The sequence below is a fragment of the Mixophyes fleayi genome, chromosome 3 (genome assembly GCF_038048845.1).
Source record: "Mixophyes fleayi isolate aMixFle1 chromosome 3, aMixFle1.hap1, whole genome shotgun sequence".
Lineage (NCBI taxonomy): Eukaryota > Metazoa > Chordata > Amphibia > Anura > Limnodynastidae > Mixophyes > Mixophyes fleayi.
The window spans coordinates 116119435-116139615 of NC_134404.1; the positions used below are offsets into that span (position 1 = coordinate 116119435).

Sequence of the window (20181 nt, forward strand, 5' to 3'; positions counted from 1 at the left end):
CATGCTGTCCCCCCCCACCGCCCCTCCTCTCTCACGCTGTCCCCCTCCTCTGCCCTCTCTCACGCTGTCCCTCTCCTCTGCCCTCTCTCATGCTGTCCCCCTTCACCGCACCTCCTCTCTCACGCTGTCCCCCTCCTCTCTCACGCTCCCTCTCTCTGCCCCCTCTGCCGCACGTCAGCCATAGAAAAAACAAACACAAAAACTTACCAATCCGCGCGGCGCCAGGACCCAGCATCCTCCTCTCTAACGCAGCTTGTCACTGAATGTCGATATTCGGTGACAAGCTGCGTGAGAGAGGTGGATGCTGGGTCCCGACGCCGCGCAGATTGGTAAGTTTTTGTGTTCGTTTTTTCTATGGCTAGCCCGCGGCACCCCTTTTGACAGCGCCGCGGCACCCCTGGGAGCCACGGCGCACACTTTGGGAACCGCCGGCCCAAGCTATTGTTAAAAGGTATCTATCAGGAATTCGGGTATAAAAGAATTTCAAAGTCATTATATGTGCCATGGGACACTGTGAAAACTATCATCAATAAGTGGAGAAAATGAGGCACAAGATCAGGACGTCCCTCCATAGCTGATGACAGGACAAAGAGAAAACTCATCAGTGAGGCTACCAGGAGGCCTAAGGCAACTTAAAGGAGCTGCAGGAATTTGTGGCAGGAACTGGCCACTCCCTGTTTGTAATAACAGTGTCATGTATTCCTCATATGCCTGGGCTATGGGGTAGGGTGGCAAACCGTGTGGTAAACTGTCTTATGTTTTGATTAGATTAAGGATCAACTTTTTGGTCTGAATTCTAAAATATGTTTGTGGCAATGACAACACAGCACATCACCCAACACCGTACCTATTGTGAAGCATGGTGGTGGCAGTGCTAGTCAGGATAGAGAGCATAATAAACAGCTAAAAATATCAATATATTTTGACACAAAAACTACTGACCTCTGCCAGAAAGCTGAAGAGGAATTTCACCTTGCAAGTCACCATACTGTAGAATGGTGACTGCTCCCAAAAACGAAAAGGAATGCAAAGCAGCAGATATCCACGATATCTGCTGCGATGCACCTTTCTTAAATATGCGGGACACATAGATTTCACGGTAAATGCACAATCACTGTTTGTTAAATATGCCCCTTAGTGGGCTGCAAAAAGGGGGTGGGGGTTAACAAAAAAATAGGTGGAGTTTTATGTGACCATTTGCAAGCAGGGCTTGGTTGGAACAGGGGCAGGATTTAGTTTGTCCCAATTATGTTGGGAGGTATGTATAAGCTGATGAAGTGTATTTTTATTTTTTTTTAACAAAACTTTTTATTAGAAACATCTTTTTCCAGTAGAAAAGGCATTACAGAATCTCGAGAGGTTCATCAGATGTTGTTTTAACATTTCAGGGTTATAGGGTGTAGAGGGGGAAGGGGGGTAATGAATGGAGGGGGGGACATGTAGGACCAGAGGAAGGGATGGGGGCGGTCAAGGATACACGCATCAAGTAAGAGAAAAAATAAACTTGTTTAGAAATATCATTCTACGCTCAAATTACACTAAATGAAGTGTATTTTTTAAGATCTCTTACCTTTTTATCTATATAACAAATAAAAAATGGATTTCAATATGCTACCAAAAGAAATCTCTAACGCTCCTGAGTAAGTAACATCAATTAACTTGCATACCTAAAGTAGTTTAAAATTTATATTTTCTTTTAACAAGTTGAAAGAGAATTCTGGTCAGGTAATGTGACAGGAACACCTACTCATATATAGGTGTACATTAACAACAGACCTATGAGAGCCAGTATAGGGAAACAGTTATACTGGTTGTTAAGGGGGTCACACCATGCACAGGGGTCTTGTTACAATATTCAAAATGCTGAAACTTTATTAGTAGACCAACTACATACACGTCAGGGGTTATAGCGCGGGCAGGAGGTGAAGTTCAAAAAGTTTCTGTTAAAGACAACTGAAATTATTCCTCTATCTGGTGAGATGGCGGCTCGTACTACGACGGGAATAAGACGTCTAGATATCACTGCAGTGATCAGACGTTTGTAGTCATATGTCTCATTGCACCTGTTACCGCCCATCCATCTCTTAGTGCAGGCTGGAAAGCGGTCAAAACCTGACTGCAGGCTTATATGCAGACTGAACGTGACAACATACCAGTAACACGGCTGACTGACCGACACACGGCTTCTCAATACAATTCTCCCGGTGCAAATTGCTATTTTCCACGTTAGCGCCACATCGATAACGACACAGGCGTTATTCTGCTCCAGCAGCGGCTTTCTTTTGTTAACGACTTTAAAATGATCCTGTAAGTTTTGGAGCATTGTCCCGGCAGCTCGACCCCATTACATGGAAGCCTGCGTCTAGTCCCAGGCATTATGCCGAGGAGCCTGTGATTGGCTGGGAGCTGGACTAGAAAAAAAACTGGCCGGATATGTTCAGAGTCCCCACCAGCCGCTTGTGTGGCAGCTCTATCAATGCTGCTCATTTGTCCATCTAAGCTGGGAGCAATGGCACACTCACTCCGGTAAGTCATATACACACATACTATGTGCTCTGCGTGATCACTTGTTGTCTACAGATGGGTTACACTGAACTTTATCCATCTATAACGTGCAGCCCGTGCGCTTTTATCTTATAATATGTTGATGTTAGTACATTCATGGTAATAGAGCGTTATGAAGTGATAGATAGAGATATATATATATGTGTGGTCTGAAAACAATCTCTATGCAGCTTATACTGCCCATAACGGTATATTATTATTATTAACTCTTAATATAATAAAAAAAAGCTGGTTCTGTAACACAGAAGTATTCTCTAACCAAAATAATTTTGGACTTGTGAGAGAAGGAATACTGCAGGCATCTGCAACCTATTACCCACACCCCTCTCACAGTTCTATGTGGAAATCACTGCCCATCCGTGGAGTTTGTTGGTTTACATAAATGTCCTGAATTTTAATGTTTGAACTCCCTATTAGAAACTGTCAAATCAAGTATTCGCAGTAGTATTTAACAGAATACTCACCACATGTTTTAAAGCTTTCCCACATGATTTGACTAATGGAGTTTATAAACATTTTATACAAAAGTTTTTCAGTACATTCCCTTCTGAGACACTTCCTGCTACAGGCAGTTAAATCATTTTGGTCTTGTGAACATCTCTTTTTACCATACAGTTTATATCCCCCCACAACCCCTTCTCAAGTGTAGGTAAAAATACTTTATTGTCTTGTATCCAAAATAGCCTATGAGTCACAGTGACATGCTTCTGTATAAGGACATTTATTAATAATGTGTCCTTAGGGAGAAAATCAAATATTTACCAGTTATTGTTTGCATTTCTAAATTGGTGTCTAGCATCAAAAGCTTCATGAATATAGGTGTCCATGCCACTTTTCTTATTTTGGTGATGTGCTTATTTGACAGAAATACTTTAATAATAATAATTATTATTACCAATAGAGCTTCATTTTCATGCCCTGGTGAAATACAATATTTTTTGAGAATATATAGAGACAGACAAAAATAGGGAGGAGGAGAGACTTTTTCGTTTGTTTTCTCCTAGTTACATTTGTGCAGTTAGTCAGCTAGTTCTGATTAGTGTGGAGATGCCAAATATGTATATATCATACAAGGTCTGACACTGTTTTGGGGTGACATTCATACATTACTTCTAACTATATATGATAAATATAGGTATTTCACTAGCAGCAGGAAAACAGTGATATGCTGATTACTCTTAATTGTCTGAAACTGTTTCAAATGGGCAGTTTTATTTCTGAACAAGAGATTTAAATGATTACAGCTTAATTTAAAGGAAATATTATGTTTTTTGGATTTTCCTACTTGGATATGACATACAACAAGATAGGCTGTGAGGTAGAGACGAGACTCATGACAACATGTATGCCCACAGATGGTATATTATGTGTTGTAATTAACACAATCAGTCTTGCACTTTTTTTCTGTCAGTACAACTAGTTCTGCATTTGGGTTGCTATGGAATACCTGTGATGTCACCAGGACTTCCTCTAAGAGGGGCTGGTCATGTAAAGGGAGGAGAGATACCATTTATGTTTCCCTTGCCCCCTCCATTGCAATAGATCAATGTTGGTAGTGATTGAATACCAGCTGTCAATACAATATTGCTGAGGGGTGGGGGAGACATGGCTTTATAAAAAAAAAAAGAGAGAAAATCTAAATGACATAATTAACTCTAAAAATGTCAACCCTGGATCCTTTCCAAGCCCATCAAAACTGCATCAGTATATGAATGAATTCTGCGTGACTATGCCACATTTTGTATGGTTTGTCATGCATTCATGAAATAATGCATAAATATAGCCCCACACCTACAGGAAATGACCCCTCCCCCCTCCTATTTTTATATGCCTTTAGACTTCCACTTTCTATCTTTTTTTATTTTATTTTTTTATTTCTATTTACTTTGAGTTAGTGACCATTGTGAATAACTGTAGCTATTGATACCCATGCTTTTTAAAGTTTTGTTTGTTTTATTCGATGAGCCCCTACTTTCTTATTACTAAATTCTGCAGAGTTTAAATTTGTCTTACACATAATCGTCTCAATTTATTACTGTATGGATTACTCTGAAAAATTAATGAGCTGAACAAGTACTTTTCTATTTAATTCTTCTTCCTTTTTTTTTTTTTTTTTTTTTTTACTAAAGGTTAGAATATTGTAAATAGAAATGGCAAGTAGTATATTAACTCGGTTGGGCGGGGGTCAGGAATTCTTATTTGGGTGTAAATGGACCTCCCGTTTAATTATGTATGTCTTGGCTTTTGAAATATTTGTGATCTCATGCTGTGTAGTTTTGTGTTTATCAAATACCTGTTAACCATGCCTATTATGTGTTTCATTGTTAGTCACACAGGAGTTTGTCACTTGCAAAAAGTGTCATTTTCAAGTACAATACTGAAATAAAAAATGTGGTCTGTTTTTTATTTGTATTGTGTACCATGGTAGTCAACAACAGAGACTGTAATTGTCTTCCAGAAGCCTGATTTAAATATTAATGAGTTTTACCTGACTAGTAGTTAGTATAATGTCTGTTTAGCACCCATCATGCATAGAAATATACTAAGGTAACCTGAATAATTTAACTCATTTGGTAATCTTTTTTTCCTGACGGTTTGAATATCAAATTATGTTAATTTGGCATTAATAGGTTCAAAATATTTTGAATCCACAATAACTAGATAGTTGAAGGTTAAATTATAGCATTGATTGATGTCCAAAAATATTAATCACATCAGTTTTATTTTAGTATCTATTGAATTGTGTTCTTCCCCTTATAAACACATTTTTATTAAATGTTCTATATTTCTTAGTAAAGATGCTATCCTTATGACTCTATGGGGTATATTTATCAAGCTGTGAGTTTCCGGTGGGTTTGAAAGTGGAGATGTTGCCTATAGTAACCAATTAGATTCTAGCTATTTTGTAGAATGTACTAAATAAATGATGGCTAGAATCTGGTTGATTGCATCTAAACTTTTCAAACCTGCTGGAAATTCGCAGCTTGATAAATTTAGCCCTAACGGTCAAGAAATGTTTGTAGTGTCCTTACATTAGGCTGCACAAAGGTAGTGTCATATAAAATTTAACTTTAAAAATACAAAACCTTTTTTAAATATACATAAATTTAAAGTATTCGGTTACTTAGTATCTATTTCTTAATATTAGTTGGTTGAAAAATATCACTTAGGTTCTTATCTGTACGTATTCTAAAGGTTTCAATAGATAAATTACATGAGCCGTCCGTCTATTCGGATATGCATTATTGCTGTGTGTATTCAATCTCTGTGGGCAGACTGAAACTATCTATCATGCGCATTCGTTCAGTTGGCTTTAACGAATGTCTATTGCTGGGCTTATTGTACCTCCACCAACGCTAGTCTATAAGGGGAAGTCCCTTCACATTTATTATGTACATAGTTTTAATGTAGGGTATGTATACTTCAAATCCTATATATATATATATATATATATATATATATATATATATATATATATATATATATGCGCATCTATATCTGTTTCGATACTGCCTATTATTAATTAATTATATTCAGCATTTTTTTCTGAAGATAGAATACCATTTACAGTAATTGTGGATATGTTTTGAATGCATTATGCGTATTTCACTATTGGCTCTTCTGCTCAATTGTTCATTTCATTCACTTGATAAAACAAGCTTGATAGTATATTAGAAGTATCTGTAATTTACTGTCAAGAACAAACCTTTAACTCGTTTGTTTTAAACAGTGTCAGGTTGGAATCATCATTACATGATTGTATCTAATTCCCCTTCACATTCCTGGTAAGTTATTCATTAGTTGTTTCCTTAGATATATCTTTTCTATGCAATAGTGTTTAGAAAGACTACCTGACTTATCCAGAGAGTCACGATACAATAGCAAAGTGACAGGCAATCTCTCATACCATTGAAGTATTGAACTAACCTGTTTTGGGAGCGCGGATTATTAAATTTACATTTCTTGTAAGCAGTAGCCTTTGTTTATCAGAAGCATTTCACCGTGTCTAGTAATTTTGTTTTTGGCTACAGAGCATTATCTGATTATTTTTTTTTATTCTTTTTTTTTTTTTTCATCCCTCAACAGGGAAAAAAACATTTTTTATTTTTTTGTATTTGAAGTCAACAAGATCACCAAGCCGGCGATGACAAAAACCTCTTGCTTTAGCCACACTTTCCGGTTTTACAAATTTTTTCCCATAACTTAGTGATTATTTTAACAGAACCCCACCCACCTTTTGCTACCCACCTATTGGTTCCTGTGACTTAAAATATAAAGTTTTTAGATGTGGGGTTCTGTTCACAACACTGGTAGTTGGGTTATGGGGAATAATAAATTGGAAAACAGCAGAGTTAGCCTTTTAAAAGACTAATAAATTCAAACTATTTTTTTTTTTTTTTTTTTTTTTTATTATTCCATGTCCCCTGTCATAAATGACCCACCGTACCCCTTCACTTTCTATTGTGCTGGCCTTAATGGTAAGCCTAGTCAAAGAGAGCCCGTCCACAAATTTCAGCAGAGTAAACTGCTGCATGGCTGTTGCGCTCGTCAATGTCACCTTCTGGCTTCAAAACCTGGGGTGACCCCTATCGGAGGTCCACATTGAAACCCTGCACAAAGCCTATCTTTAGAAATGTTGCTGCTACATAAATATACCTTAAAATGTATGGCTTGGTAATCATTTGTGTTTGATCTGTTTTTATGAACGAATGTTGAAATGTCTGTTAAACTGCATGTTAAATTGAAATGTTTGTTTTTTTGTTTATATTTGAGTTAAGGAGTTCAATGTAGATCACACCATTTACCTCAATCTGTTTATCTTTTGCACTTAATGGAGCAGAGCACGTTCAAAATAATCTGCTTTTTTTTTTCAAACCTATTTTTGGGCAATGTACTAGCGTTAATACTAATACAATACAAAAACGTGACACTAGTAGGTATAAGGCCTAATTGTTTTCTAAACGGCTGATGAGATACATTGCTTTAAAAAAAAGTCCAATTCCTGAAATAGCTGACATTCACTCACATAATATATCTAACCTCATTATTGAAAATACTTGTTTAATGATGTGCCTACTGCTAAAGGCCATACAATCTATTCTCACTTTCCTTTAACCTTTAATCAACCTCAATATTATAGACAAACGTTATGCAATTTGTTATTCTCCACTTTGACTATCTCAACAAACACACACAGCCAGTGGCTGTCTACTTGTATAAATTAGTTTCCTGGATTGTTGTTAATTTCTGCACTTGTACCTCCAGTGTTTCTTACTCATAGGGGGGAATTTAATGAGGCGCGTTACTGTAAAAAGTAACGTGGCACACTATTACCGATATTACGGTAATGGTGCGCATAATTACGTTAATACGGTAATTTCAACGCCGGCTTTTTGCTCACAGCTCCCTGAGCCACAAGCAGAAAGCAGGGTTAAAATGACCGTATTAACAGTAATAGACTTGGTGCCGTGTTGTTTCAGCAGGAATTGAATTCCCCCCCCCCATAGTTCCATTTCATTGCTTCAGCACAGTAAAGTTCTGAGACCCCTAAACACAACCTTCATTTGTTCTCCTTTAGGTACTTTTCTAACCTCGATCCTGCATAAACTACAAGGCTTGTCTTACCTCTCCATACTGGGTTCCTGCTTAACAGCTGCATTAAATACAGTATGTACCTAGTTACCTACACACAGAGCAGACCCCCATTTTTGGTTATATTGGTTCACTTGGTGATTGTGAAGTTGTCTCAACAATATCACTGGTTCCTAGTGAATTGATAGGTTGGTTTCTCATGCATAATGATTGAGTCCACTAAATATCAGACTCTGTGCACTTAAACCAGAAAGCACATGAAAAAATGAAGTGTTTTATCTTTTAAAATAACATTAATCACTTTGCAGCTAAACAAAGCAATTTTGTAATTACTATTTTTCTTAGTTTGTTTCTTCAGGCTGCTAATAACTATAATTCTGCATTGTCATGTGACTACCATGGCAGCCACAGTCCACATAGCACATGACCATGAGCAGAGAGGCTTTGAAACTACCCTCTGTCTTCACGATACATGCTGTGAGCCTGTGTATGTAGCTGGCAGCCATACTCTGCACTCTCCAGAGAGACTATGAGAGATTATGATTTGTAGGTGGACAGCTAAGAAAAATGACTATCGGTTGCACACTTGAAAAGTTACTGAACTTGCTATTTAATGAAAAATAAATACATCTATGTGGAAATGCTGCTTTAAATTATGAATACATCATCTAATGGTGTTTGTTAATCAAATATTTTTCTCTTAATCTATCACCTGGTGAATGCATGTACCTGTGGCTGTTACTGTGTTTGTTAATCCCTAATTTCCATATCCCAAAATAATTTATGCTGCTTCTGAACACTTGATATAATCTAGACATTGGGTGAATTGAATTGATACTAACGCCTGTCACCTGGTATCTATATGGTACTTTACATCAGCTCTACATATACAATTGCTGTATTTTGACTTTATGGGTAGTGCTGTATGAAAACCCCATAAATGAATTTCTGCTGCTTTGCTTTCATTTGGACACATATTTTGTGAATTGTTGTTTCTGTCTCGCCCTGTTTTCAAATTAATGTGTTTCTGCAGAGTTGAAATGGCTGCACATCTGTTTGCAAAGCAGGTAGGGGGCTTCTTTCATTTCAGCCATCTTCACCTAGAAAATTAAATTACATTTTTAACACGTTCCTTACTAAGTACAGACTGGATGGACATCCTTGTTTTGCCCAGCTCCTCTCATCAGCTGAAGTTATTGCCACAATACTTTGCATTCTCACGCACTTTTGTGGAAAACTAGGTGCACCTATTTTTAAGTTGCAGTGCAAAGTAAAATAGATGGTCAACTGGCTACAAATTACAAACTGTGGGGTGAAAAAAAAATAGCCCAAAGAGAACTCCATAGAGCAGGGTATTGTAGTTGGATTGCAATACATAAACCACTGTTCACATGACACCATGTACATCAGTGGTGTATAGGGCATAGACCATGAACTGCTGAGCAGTGGAAGAAGAGGGATATGGTCAGATGAATCATCCTACATCATGTAGAAAAAATGTATAAACGCTAGTGAATTTCACAAACATATAAACGTTAAAAATTAAACTTGCAGTAAGGCAGCTTGTTATCCTTTTAAGCACTCATTTCTTAGTACAATACCTAGAGAATAATTAATAATGTTGTCCATATGTCATGACCTTCAGTCATCAGGTCTGAATACAATTGAGAATTTATGGGTTATTATGGAATGACACATGAGATTGCATCTTCCACCACATTCAACCAAGTGTCAGTTGAGTGTATTTTTTTGTGGAAGAATGGTGCTGCATCCCTCCTGCACAGACATTGACTATATGCCTTGGCAATTATTGGCTGGGCACCAATGCCCTATTAAGTGACTATATTTCGTTTCCCTTTTTTTTCCCACCCCATCTAGATTAGACTGCTGCACTTGAATGGGTTTTGCTTAAAGGATGTCGCATGGAGCAGATTTTCTGTTTTGTGAACCGTTTTAAAAAGTGGCAAACTGTGTTTAAGGTCAGCAGTAAAACAGCTGAGACAAAGAAAAGTTCTGCACACAAGCCTGTTAGATTTCCTACAAGTGGCACACTAAACAGTTGCTGAGAAGCTACATATATACTGTATAGACAGGATCTGGCTGGCAAACTTTTTAGCTCTGGAACATTTTAAAGTAAACAAAATGCAGGTAGCTCACTATGTGTTCAGCCCGGGGGCAGATTCCACCCCAGCCCAGCCCGCTCCTGTATATAGTACTTTTTGGCAACATTTTATTGTAATTACAATATATTAGAACCCATTATAAAAACTGTTCTTGAACAAAAGGTGAATAGATTGGTTGTAAAACTGATTAGCATACCAGGACACCTTGATTTGATGCCACAGAGGAAGTATGTTTAAAAGTAAGAAAATGATTCTAGAAATTCCGTTTTTGGGGATCGGTCTTCTACTGATGAACTGTCCTGTCCATCTTCCAGCTTTCCCTAGGTGGCAGATTGCACAATAGTACTTGAGTGTAATTCTTCTGTTCCTGTGCTTTTTATTTTATTTCAAGAAACTGTTTTGTATTAATTCTGTCATTTTGTATCAGCATTTTTATTAAATAAGCATTGTGACTTTTTTTTTTCTTGGTCATCTGATTTTAAAAATGTCCTGTCTTTGCTCACATTTCAGGCTTAGTTTGTATAATGCTACGTTTAAGCAGAGGATTGTTTTGGTTTACAGTAACTGTCTAAATTAGGTCATAACTCATTTTGGGGTTAGTCAGGGAGTAACTGAAGGCTTCTTCGTTAATGGCAGATCTTTGCTTAATAGTGAATGTGAGATCTTTTTGGGGACTTTTGTCATTTTTAGACTGACCAGGTAGTTTTGATTTATCCTTTTACAGACACTATTTATATGCTGGACCAACATTCTGGTACTGCATTTCCAAAGCTGTATTTGTGGCAGTCTAGCATAGTCTCCACTGTTGACCTCTGAGCTCCTTCCGCACTGAATTCTTGGAAGTATCGCCATGCTCTATAATCCTTCTGCCAGATGCCACCTTTTCACTTTTAAAAACGTGAATAGGAACATTGAAAATGCTCCAGTCCCTCTACACTGTTGTACAATGGAAACTTCCCCCATTTGGTTTCTAGATGTAAAACTGGTAATGGGACAACTGAATCATTGTGCCTTTTTAAGTGTTCTGAAAAATTATGAGTGATTGTTCTGTTACTAAGATGTTTAGCATGTTTTATACCCAAAAAAAAAATGTACGTCTCAAAACTGTAAAAAAATAAGATTTATAAAATATTTGTAATGCATAAAAAAGTAATTGCTTGTTAAAGTGCAGGTCTTTACACCTGACTATAGCTATGGCCCCTAGCAACACAGTTGCTAGGGGCCATACCGGAGCACCCGGAGGAAACCCACGCAGACACAGGGAGAACATACAAACTCCTTACAGATAAGGCCATGGTCGCGAATTGAACTCATGACCCCAGCGCTGTGAGGCAGAAGTGCTAACCACTTAGCCACCATGCTGCCCTCAATGTTTAACTATCATCATCAACATTTATTTATATAGCGCCAACATAGTCCATAGCACTTTACAATTGAGACTATGGAGATTACATTGCTGTATGCTTGATTTTATGCACCAGTTAGCAATGGGTGTGGCTGAAATGGCCAAACACACTAACAAGAATGGGTGTCCTCAAACTTTTGGCCATGTAGCCAAAAGAAATGAGCCTGTTGTGCATGAATCCATATAAGAAAGTAAGGCACTGATAAGAATATGCAATATTGTATTGTCACTAGATCTATACTTTTTCCATTGAAATGAATGGCCATTAGCTGCACTGATGTATACAAAGTCACATTTAATGGAGCACTAATATGGAATGTATTGAAATGAACTGTTATAATTATAATAGTTGTAGGGATGAATGGGGTGATCGTGTAGGAATAGGATTATAATATAGACGGTCTATGACTGGGAATGACATGTAATGTTTAGAATGTATGAACAGATTTTTCAAAGGCCAAATAGCCCTATTGCAGGTGAAAACTGGTTTTAAGGCAGGAGTGTAATGAGGTGAATGGAAATAGAGGACACAGATTTGGATTGATACAGAATTACAGGATAGTATGTATAAGGTGGAAGAATGAGAATGAAAAGGATACAGCAAATACCATAATACTCCCATCTTCTTAAATGATTATTATTACTCATTACCTACAGCCCTTTGCACACTATTGCGCTCACTGCAACTTTGGGTAAAGATGATAAAGCAGAACCTTGGCATAAAATACTATCAAACCACATAGATACAAACACTAGTGGGACTTAAATTATATAATAGAGAGCAACGGCCATTTTCTGATTGTCTTTCAGTTGTCCTCCTGAAATCACACTGATAACGGATTGAAACTCCCATAAAAACCTGGTTTATCAACGTGTGTAGTCTAATAAGGATGCACCCTTGGGTAATACAATGTGTTTTGTGCAGGGTCTGTGCGCAATCATAACTGTACAGCATTCAATAGAATCAATATGCAGAATGTCTTGGTGTCACACTTAACTTCACCATCTGATTTATTCCACACATTCAGATTCTTTCCCCAGTCCAGTCGCTTCCACCTTAAAAACATTGCCAGAATACGCCCTTCTCTTACTCGATATGCTACCAAAATTCACATCCATTCTCTCATCTCCTGTCTTGACTACTGCAATATCCTGCTATCTGGCATTCCCGACACCCATACATCCACACTTCAATTCATCCTAAATGCTGCTGCAAGACTGATCTTCCTCTCTCACCGCTCCACATCTGCTGCACCACTTTGCAAATCCCTACACTGGCTCCCTGTGTCTTCCAGAATCCAATTCAGATTACTCACCCTTATCTACAAAGCCCTCAACAACACCACCCCTTCATACATCTCAAATCTCATATCAAAATACTCTCCCTCCCTCCTGCCCTCTTAAATCTACCTCTGACCTGCACATTTTCTCTTCTCTGGTAACCACCTCTCACTCGTGCCTACAATATATCCTGTGCTGCTCCCCATTTATGGAATTCACTACCATGCCCAGTCAGACATTCCCACAGCCTTCAAATCTTTATACGTTCTTTAAAAATCCATCTTGTGTGTTTTTGTGTTTGTTTTTTGGATTGGTGGGTTAAAGCTTTCCTTATCCCTGATGATATTATTCACACTAATACTACACCCTTACATCTGTCCCAATCTCCACTATTAAGTCAAACTCGCTGCTTTTTGTTTCATCTATGCACTCTTCCACTTAGAATGTAAGCTCTCTAATGAGCAGGGTCCTACATGCCCTGTGTTTTCATGTCTGCCTTGTATGTCCTTGTTTTCTGTATGTCTTTTACCTACTGTACAGCGCTGCAGATCACTCTGACACCTTACAAATCTATGTAATAGTTCCAATGTTCATTCTGACATATAGTGGCTCGCAATAATAGTTTAAAAAAAAATGCGCAGACTTCTATAACTTCCCTAACCGTTTTTGTTGTTTAAGTAAACTGAACAAATTTAGTACATTTTATGGTATGTCTCAAGGGGTGCACAAATTGCATAAACATAATCCATTATTACAGTTGTGAAGCACAGATCTTCTCTTCCTATCTCGCCATAGTCGCCACCTCTCCTTGAATCTACTCAATGTCAAAATTGTCATAATTTACTCATTTCCCTAGCCAGTAGATCTGGTGGCATCTTTGTCTCCACCCTCTGTTTTACTCCTCACATCCAATACTCCCTTGCCTATAAAGCTCTCCACAACACCACACCTTCATACATCTCAAACCTCATCTTGAGATACTCCCTAGAGGTACCTTCTAGCCTCACGTTGTCTCCAATAAGCACTTCTCACTAGAGCTGACAAGAATCTTCCTGTGCTGCTACCCTCTAATGGAATTCCCTACTATACCAGATCAGTCCTATCCTTCAAAATGTTATAAAACATTCTCTTTTATTAGAGCTCTCCCTACTCCCACATATACCACTCATGCTGGAACATCCTTGCTACTGCCCCAATTGCCACTCTGAGCGATACCTGCTCCTCTGGTCTCAGCTGTGTTCTTTCCCATTAGATGATGAGCTCTCATGACCAGGGCTCGAAGTAACCTTTGTTTTCAATTCTTCATTTATTTTGTTACGTCTTTTTATGTCTGTTTTATGTATGCCCTGTGTTCCCCACTGTCTGATGCTGCAAAGCACTGTGGCAAACTACAGAGAAGGGTATTTCTATAAGCTGGATGCTAAAAATGACATCACCAGATTTGACATAAGCCTGTACTGGTGCACGCAGCACTTCTGCATTGTGATGGAAGATCGAGTGATGTTATCATGAACTTTCTCCTTTATAAGCTATTTAAATGCTAATTATTTATACAAAGCAGACATACTTCTGCAATGTGATGGGAAGATTGAGTGATATTATAATGGAATTCCTCCTCATAAGGCTAGGTACACACTACAACAAATCTCTAACAATACAATATTTTGAGCAATTTTACTAATGGGGGGGGGGGGGGGGGGGGGGAGTCCTGATTAGTATGTCGAATTATGTGTTCATACTGTACCCGATTACCTTCAGATCTGTGCTCTTCATCTGGTCCAAGAGCAGTGTAGTCATTTATAGAATGAACAGTTCTGTTACAGGTAGCTGAACACATAGTTGATGAGCAATTTTCTATTTTACAGATTGCTACATAGCAGCATAACCTCAGTTCACACCAATCAGTCCAGATGTTTACTGAATCCATTGCAATTACTGCACTGAGTAATCCTTTTGTCATTTTGGCTTTTTACGTGGTTCGTTAAACCCACTGCAACATTTACATTAATTTAATGTCCTAATTCATGGATTTATAGGCGTTTGTAACATCATTTTTTACGATTAGGATAATTTGCAGTAATTATAAAACATTATGAGCAGCATATGTCAATTAGGACCCCCAAACATTGCTTTTCCCCCGTAGTGGTTACACTCATCCACACTCCTTCTACAGGTTGAGGCAGAGAGCGATGCAATTCCCCCACAACTCTGTCTTACAGGGTTTTAAGCCCTGGACAACTCATGATAACTGCCAAGCCAGCGTTCCCACGCTGACACTTGTAGCTTCTCACAGGCGGCTGGTGATGCATAAAATGAAACAAATCACTAGATTTTACTAATCCCGGAGCCCATTCAGCGCTGCATCATCTATTGGTCCTTTCTCCACAACGAGCAGGAGATCTTCATGTACTCGGGACCCCGGGGACAGGAGGAGGAGAGGAACTGCTGTTCCCTCAGGGGATATGAGTGATGGAGACAGGAACTGATGTGTCCGGTGAGTGATGGCTAAATTATTGTTCCAATTCTGTAGAGTGCATACACACTGCAGAATTGGAACGACATTGTTCCATCTTTGAACGAGATTTCAGTTCAGTTTAGCAATCTCGTGCAAAGATACTGTGCGCTTTGGAACAATATTGTTCCTCGTTGCACTAGTGTGATATTGGGCTAGTCGACCGTTTATTGTCTGATTGGCCTGATCTACTTAAAACACTGTAGTGTGTATCCAGCTCAAGCTGTGGTGATTGCAGGAAATAGCTGAATCTGCTGTATCATGCAATTAGCATTATTAGATCAGTGTCCGCATGGATCTAAAAACTTTTACTTTGGTTACTATTAAATAAAGGGTGTTTTTTTCACATTATGGCACATATGCCAATATGTGTTTGTCATATACAAAAATAAAAAAATGTTTAATTATGAGTGCACATTCTTATTTTTTCACTTAAAATATAATGCATGGATTCACATTATATTTCTCCAAGCAACTACAATAGATATGACCTCTTTCAACAAAGTAGAAATGTGTTCTCACACATCACTAGTGAATCAGTGAATCAGAGAATCATAGTAGAATGCAAAAGTGGCATGAAGAAATTATTAATCAAAATTCATTTTTCAGTAGTTCAATAATTCTGCAGTTCAGTGCAACAGTTTCACCACTTAGTTAATTTAACTTATGCAATGGAAACTACAGTCAAAAGGCAATTTGCATTTCATAGAACCACCCCTTCAACTTGGAAGTGCTTTCACTATTGTTCACTTTAACTTAAGAGAAAATGCAAATCAAACTTTTAGGAGACCTGTATTTCACTGCAGCTCTAGGGTTCTAAAGGACACATAAGGCAACATATAGTGCAACGTATTCACTGTAACTAAGATAATAGTATAATTATATATTATATAGTGTGTATGTATTACTTGTCCAAGCGATAGGACCTTCGGTCTAAGGGAAAGTCGTTGTAGATAACATGTCAGTCTGAAAATTCTTCAGTGTGTACATAGCCTAAATCTCCCTCTGTATTTGAAATGTTTAGGGATGTCAGTATGGTAGATTGTTTCTATAGTTAGATTCTGTCATTGCATTACCAGTGTATATTGGAATAGGAAAATACAAATATTTTAAAAATGTAGTATCTGTGTAATGTAGGTCCAAATTGAATCCTTGTTTAGTATTGTCCTAGTGCAATCAAGAGGTGAGTAGTTCTACCGGTAGTCACAAATCCTGTGCTGCATTGACATGTCCAATCACTACTAACATTATTTTGAGAGAAATTTCACTGGTTGCAACAAGAATAGTTCCACTTGTTTTGTTGTTATTTTTTTTAAGGGCACATAATGGAGTCCAGTCATATGAGACATTTGTTTAAAATCTACAAGGTTTTAACGCCATTACAGATTTTTATGATCGTTTGACTCTTTCACCTCTGAAACACATTAGGCTATGTACACTTTATTTAATACTATTCAGTTATGTACACTTGTGCCCAAGATGACTGGCCTACTCTTTACCCTCTGTCTCCACTATGTGTCTGGTATGGTCAGTTGTTATGCATAGGGAGCAATTTGACTTTAGTGCACCCAAGCTGGCTAACTTGCCTCTACCTGTTCCTGTACCTTTTCTACTTGTTTTTGTGCCATGTGTTTTTACTCTGCAAAAGTAAAACAGTTTTGAGTCCTATTGGGAGGAAAGTGTGATATAAATAAAATGTATTATTAAATATAGACGTGCACATTGGTAATCCATCTACTAAACCAAAGTACAGGTCTAAAGAGAAAATAGTTGCTGAGCAAGATGTGTATCCAGCTAAGCCTGGAAACTGTCCTAGTACAAAAGAATGTGTGTGCATCAGTTGGATGTGTGAAACAAAGCAATGGGTTACCTTGTAATGTTAACTGCTGAATACTCAAATTAAACAATAGAAAGTACAAGTACTCAGCAACTGTCTAGCCAGAATTATATTCTGCTGTCATTACAGAAATATAATGGTGACATATTGTGTAAGCTGCAGATACAATGTTTTTCATCCCTGAGGTAATTTTCTCTGGGTCTGGTGGCAACTAGCACACTGGAGGTTGGTTGTCTTACATTGTTCTATTTCAACACAATTAAATTACAAAATCTGCGGTGAGCTCCCAGTTTTACCAGGAATAACCATTTTTTTTTCTTGCTTCGTTTGTACAAGTACATTTAATATTTGTTTTAAGAACAGTGATTTCTTTTGGTAGCATTTTAAAATAAAATTTACATGGGCCTTTTCCTCTTCCGTTATTGACCATTACAGCTCATGTGCAATGTACTATGCCAAGAGCAACACCGTAGAGAAGCCCTGTTGTGTTTCACTGCGCGGCTCTGAACCGTATGCTGGAGAATGTCCTGGTGATTTTATTTGTGCACCACTGGTATTACTGACTGTATATGTAGCAATTTGGTATGAAATGACTGGTAAGCATATACTTGTATTAAAAATTGAAGATTTATTTCCGGCTCTTTGTAATAAAGTGGATTTATTTCTGTCTGTACACTTTTTACTTTTTAATCTCTACTTTTTCTCATCCAAACACCTGTTGCCATCCTACTTTCACCTCTAAATATCACTGTTCTCATTCCATATGCTGCAGGCAAGGTTCAGGTCATTGTTTCTAGTGAGTACGAAGGAAACCACTCTGCAATTAAAATAGTTTGCTAACCGTTTACAAAAATGTTTCTGTTTAATCCATAGCAATACGTGTGTATGTTATAATGGCTTTGCAAAAATAAAGCACTATTTTTTTGTTTTTCCAGGCGGTGTTGGGTTACTGTGAATCACTAAGCTACGCTACTCTGGATGTTTACACAATCTTTCAACAATAGCACTGCTATAATATGGATTTGTATATGGTGTTTGAAGAGTTTGCATGAAACAATTATTCCAGTTTGCTCCATTTTGTCTTGATTTTATGATCTGCACTTAAAATGATCCTTTATTCTGAGGGTAAGACAGCCTTGTGGAGAAAAACCATATGAACTGACCAGACACAATCTATAAGCTTCCCAATTCTCCACAATGTTTATCAATAGTAGGAGACTAAGAAGATGCAAGCTTTTACAAGTTTCAGTGACTTGTTTTGCTGTGTCACTAATGCTTATGTGGGCTCAGGAAGAGAATGATTTTGTCAACCACATAAAGTCTTACTCTTACAGATATCTTGTAAACCGTTATAATTTTGTGAATGACAGCTTGACTATTGTACGGGAGAAATCTGGTGCAAGAAACTACAAGTACTTGATCAGTAATAAAGACAAATGTGGTGAGGAAGATGTGCTGCTCCTACTCTTTGTAAAGACGTCGCCTGAGAACAGAGGACGCCGTGATACAATCAGGAAAACCTGGGGGAATGAAGATTATATACATGACAAGTATGGTGCCAATATGAAAGTTATGTTTGCCCTTGGGGTAGATAAAGATCCTGTGAAACGCCAAATGTTCCAGGAGCAACTCGAAATAGAAAACAAAATGTATAATGACTTGGTACAGCAAGACTTCCTGGACACATTCCATAACCTAACACTGAAGTTCCTCTTGCAGTTTGGATGGGTGAATACATACTGTCCCAATGCAAAATTTATTATGACTGCAGATGATGACATTTTTGTCCATACACCTAATTTGGTTTCATACTTAAAAAGTTTAGATCTGATAGATGTCCAAGACTTCTGGATTGGAAGAGTCCACCGTGGGTCACCTCCCATAAGAAAAAAAGATAGCAAGTATTATGTATCGCGTGAAATGTATCAGTGGTCGTCCTATCCTGATTACACTGCAGGGGCTGCATATGTTGTTTCACAGGATGTGGCTGCTAAAGTGTATGAAGCATCACAAACCTTAAATACCAGTCTATACATAGATGATGTTTTTATGGGAATTTGTGCCAATAAAATGGGAGTTGTGCCTCGGCATCATTTATTCTTTTCAGGGGAAGGAAAGGCCCCTTATCACCAGTGCATCTATAACAGAATGATGACTTCCCATGGACATTTAGATGATCTTCATTATCTATGGAAACAAGCTACAGACCCTAAAGTGAGAGCGTTAACGTCTGGCTTCTGGGGCAGTGCATACTGTAAACTGGTTAATATAATGCTTCTTTGCAGGATTCGATATGATGATACATACCCATGTTCTGCAGCATGGTTCTAGTACTTGAATTGTGTAAACAACTGGACTATCATTTTGTTTATTAAAATGCACAATCTTTGTATTGGGGTTGAAAGAATAGCAAAAATAAGTAGTAACTGAGAGAAGTGGCATTTTCTGTCTCTCGTGCCCCATTATGCGTTATAAAGTAAGTATTATTGTTGTGCTATTAAGCAGAGGAGGTGATGATCAGCTCAAAAAGAAGCAAGTAAAATCTATTAACAAATTTCTTAATATTTATGTCTCTCACCCTGCAGACGATTATGCACAATGCTGCTTGACAATCTGTTTGTGCCGTTGCCATGCTTTCTCTTAGCCGCTTCTAAAAAGTCACTGAATAATTTTGGAGAAATGAACCTATAGGAAGCCATGTTATTTTTAATAGGTTTTGTGCTGATAAAATTATAATTTTTAAAAATCCTTTACAGCTAGATGCAATAAAATATCAATTGATACTTCAGAAATGTAAAAGTTTTTATGGACCAATTAAACAAAATTACAAAAAACTTGGCATAGCAAACCTACTATAGCATTTCTC

General features: G+C 37.8%; 2 protein-coding genes across 4 annotated transcripts in view; one reads left to right on the forward strand and one right to left on the reverse strand.

The window, feature by feature from the left end:
* MCF2L2 (MCF.2 cell line derived transforming sequence-like 2) overlaps positions 1–20181 on the reverse strand; it is a 287120-nt gene that overhangs the window by 112493 nt on the left and 154446 nt on the right. The window lies entirely within an intron of this gene.
* Positions 1914–20070, forward strand: B3GNT5 (UDP-GlcNAc:betaGal beta-1,3-N-acetylglucosaminyltransferase 5). 2 transcript variants are annotated; one of them, XM_075202200.1, is made up of 2 exons: positions 1914–2526; positions 18251–20070. In XM_075202200.1, exon 2 carries the CDS (start codon positions 18513–18515, stop codon positions 19644–19646), a length of 1134 nt encoding a protein of 377 aa, XP_075058301.1. In that variant the 5' UTR covers positions 1914–2526; positions 18251–18512; the 3' UTR covers positions 19647–20070. The 2 variants fall into 2 exon arrangements, with proteins under 2 accessions (XP_075058301.1, XP_075058302.1); XM_075202201.1 differs by lacking the exon at positions 1914–2526 and adding an exon at positions 15380–15460.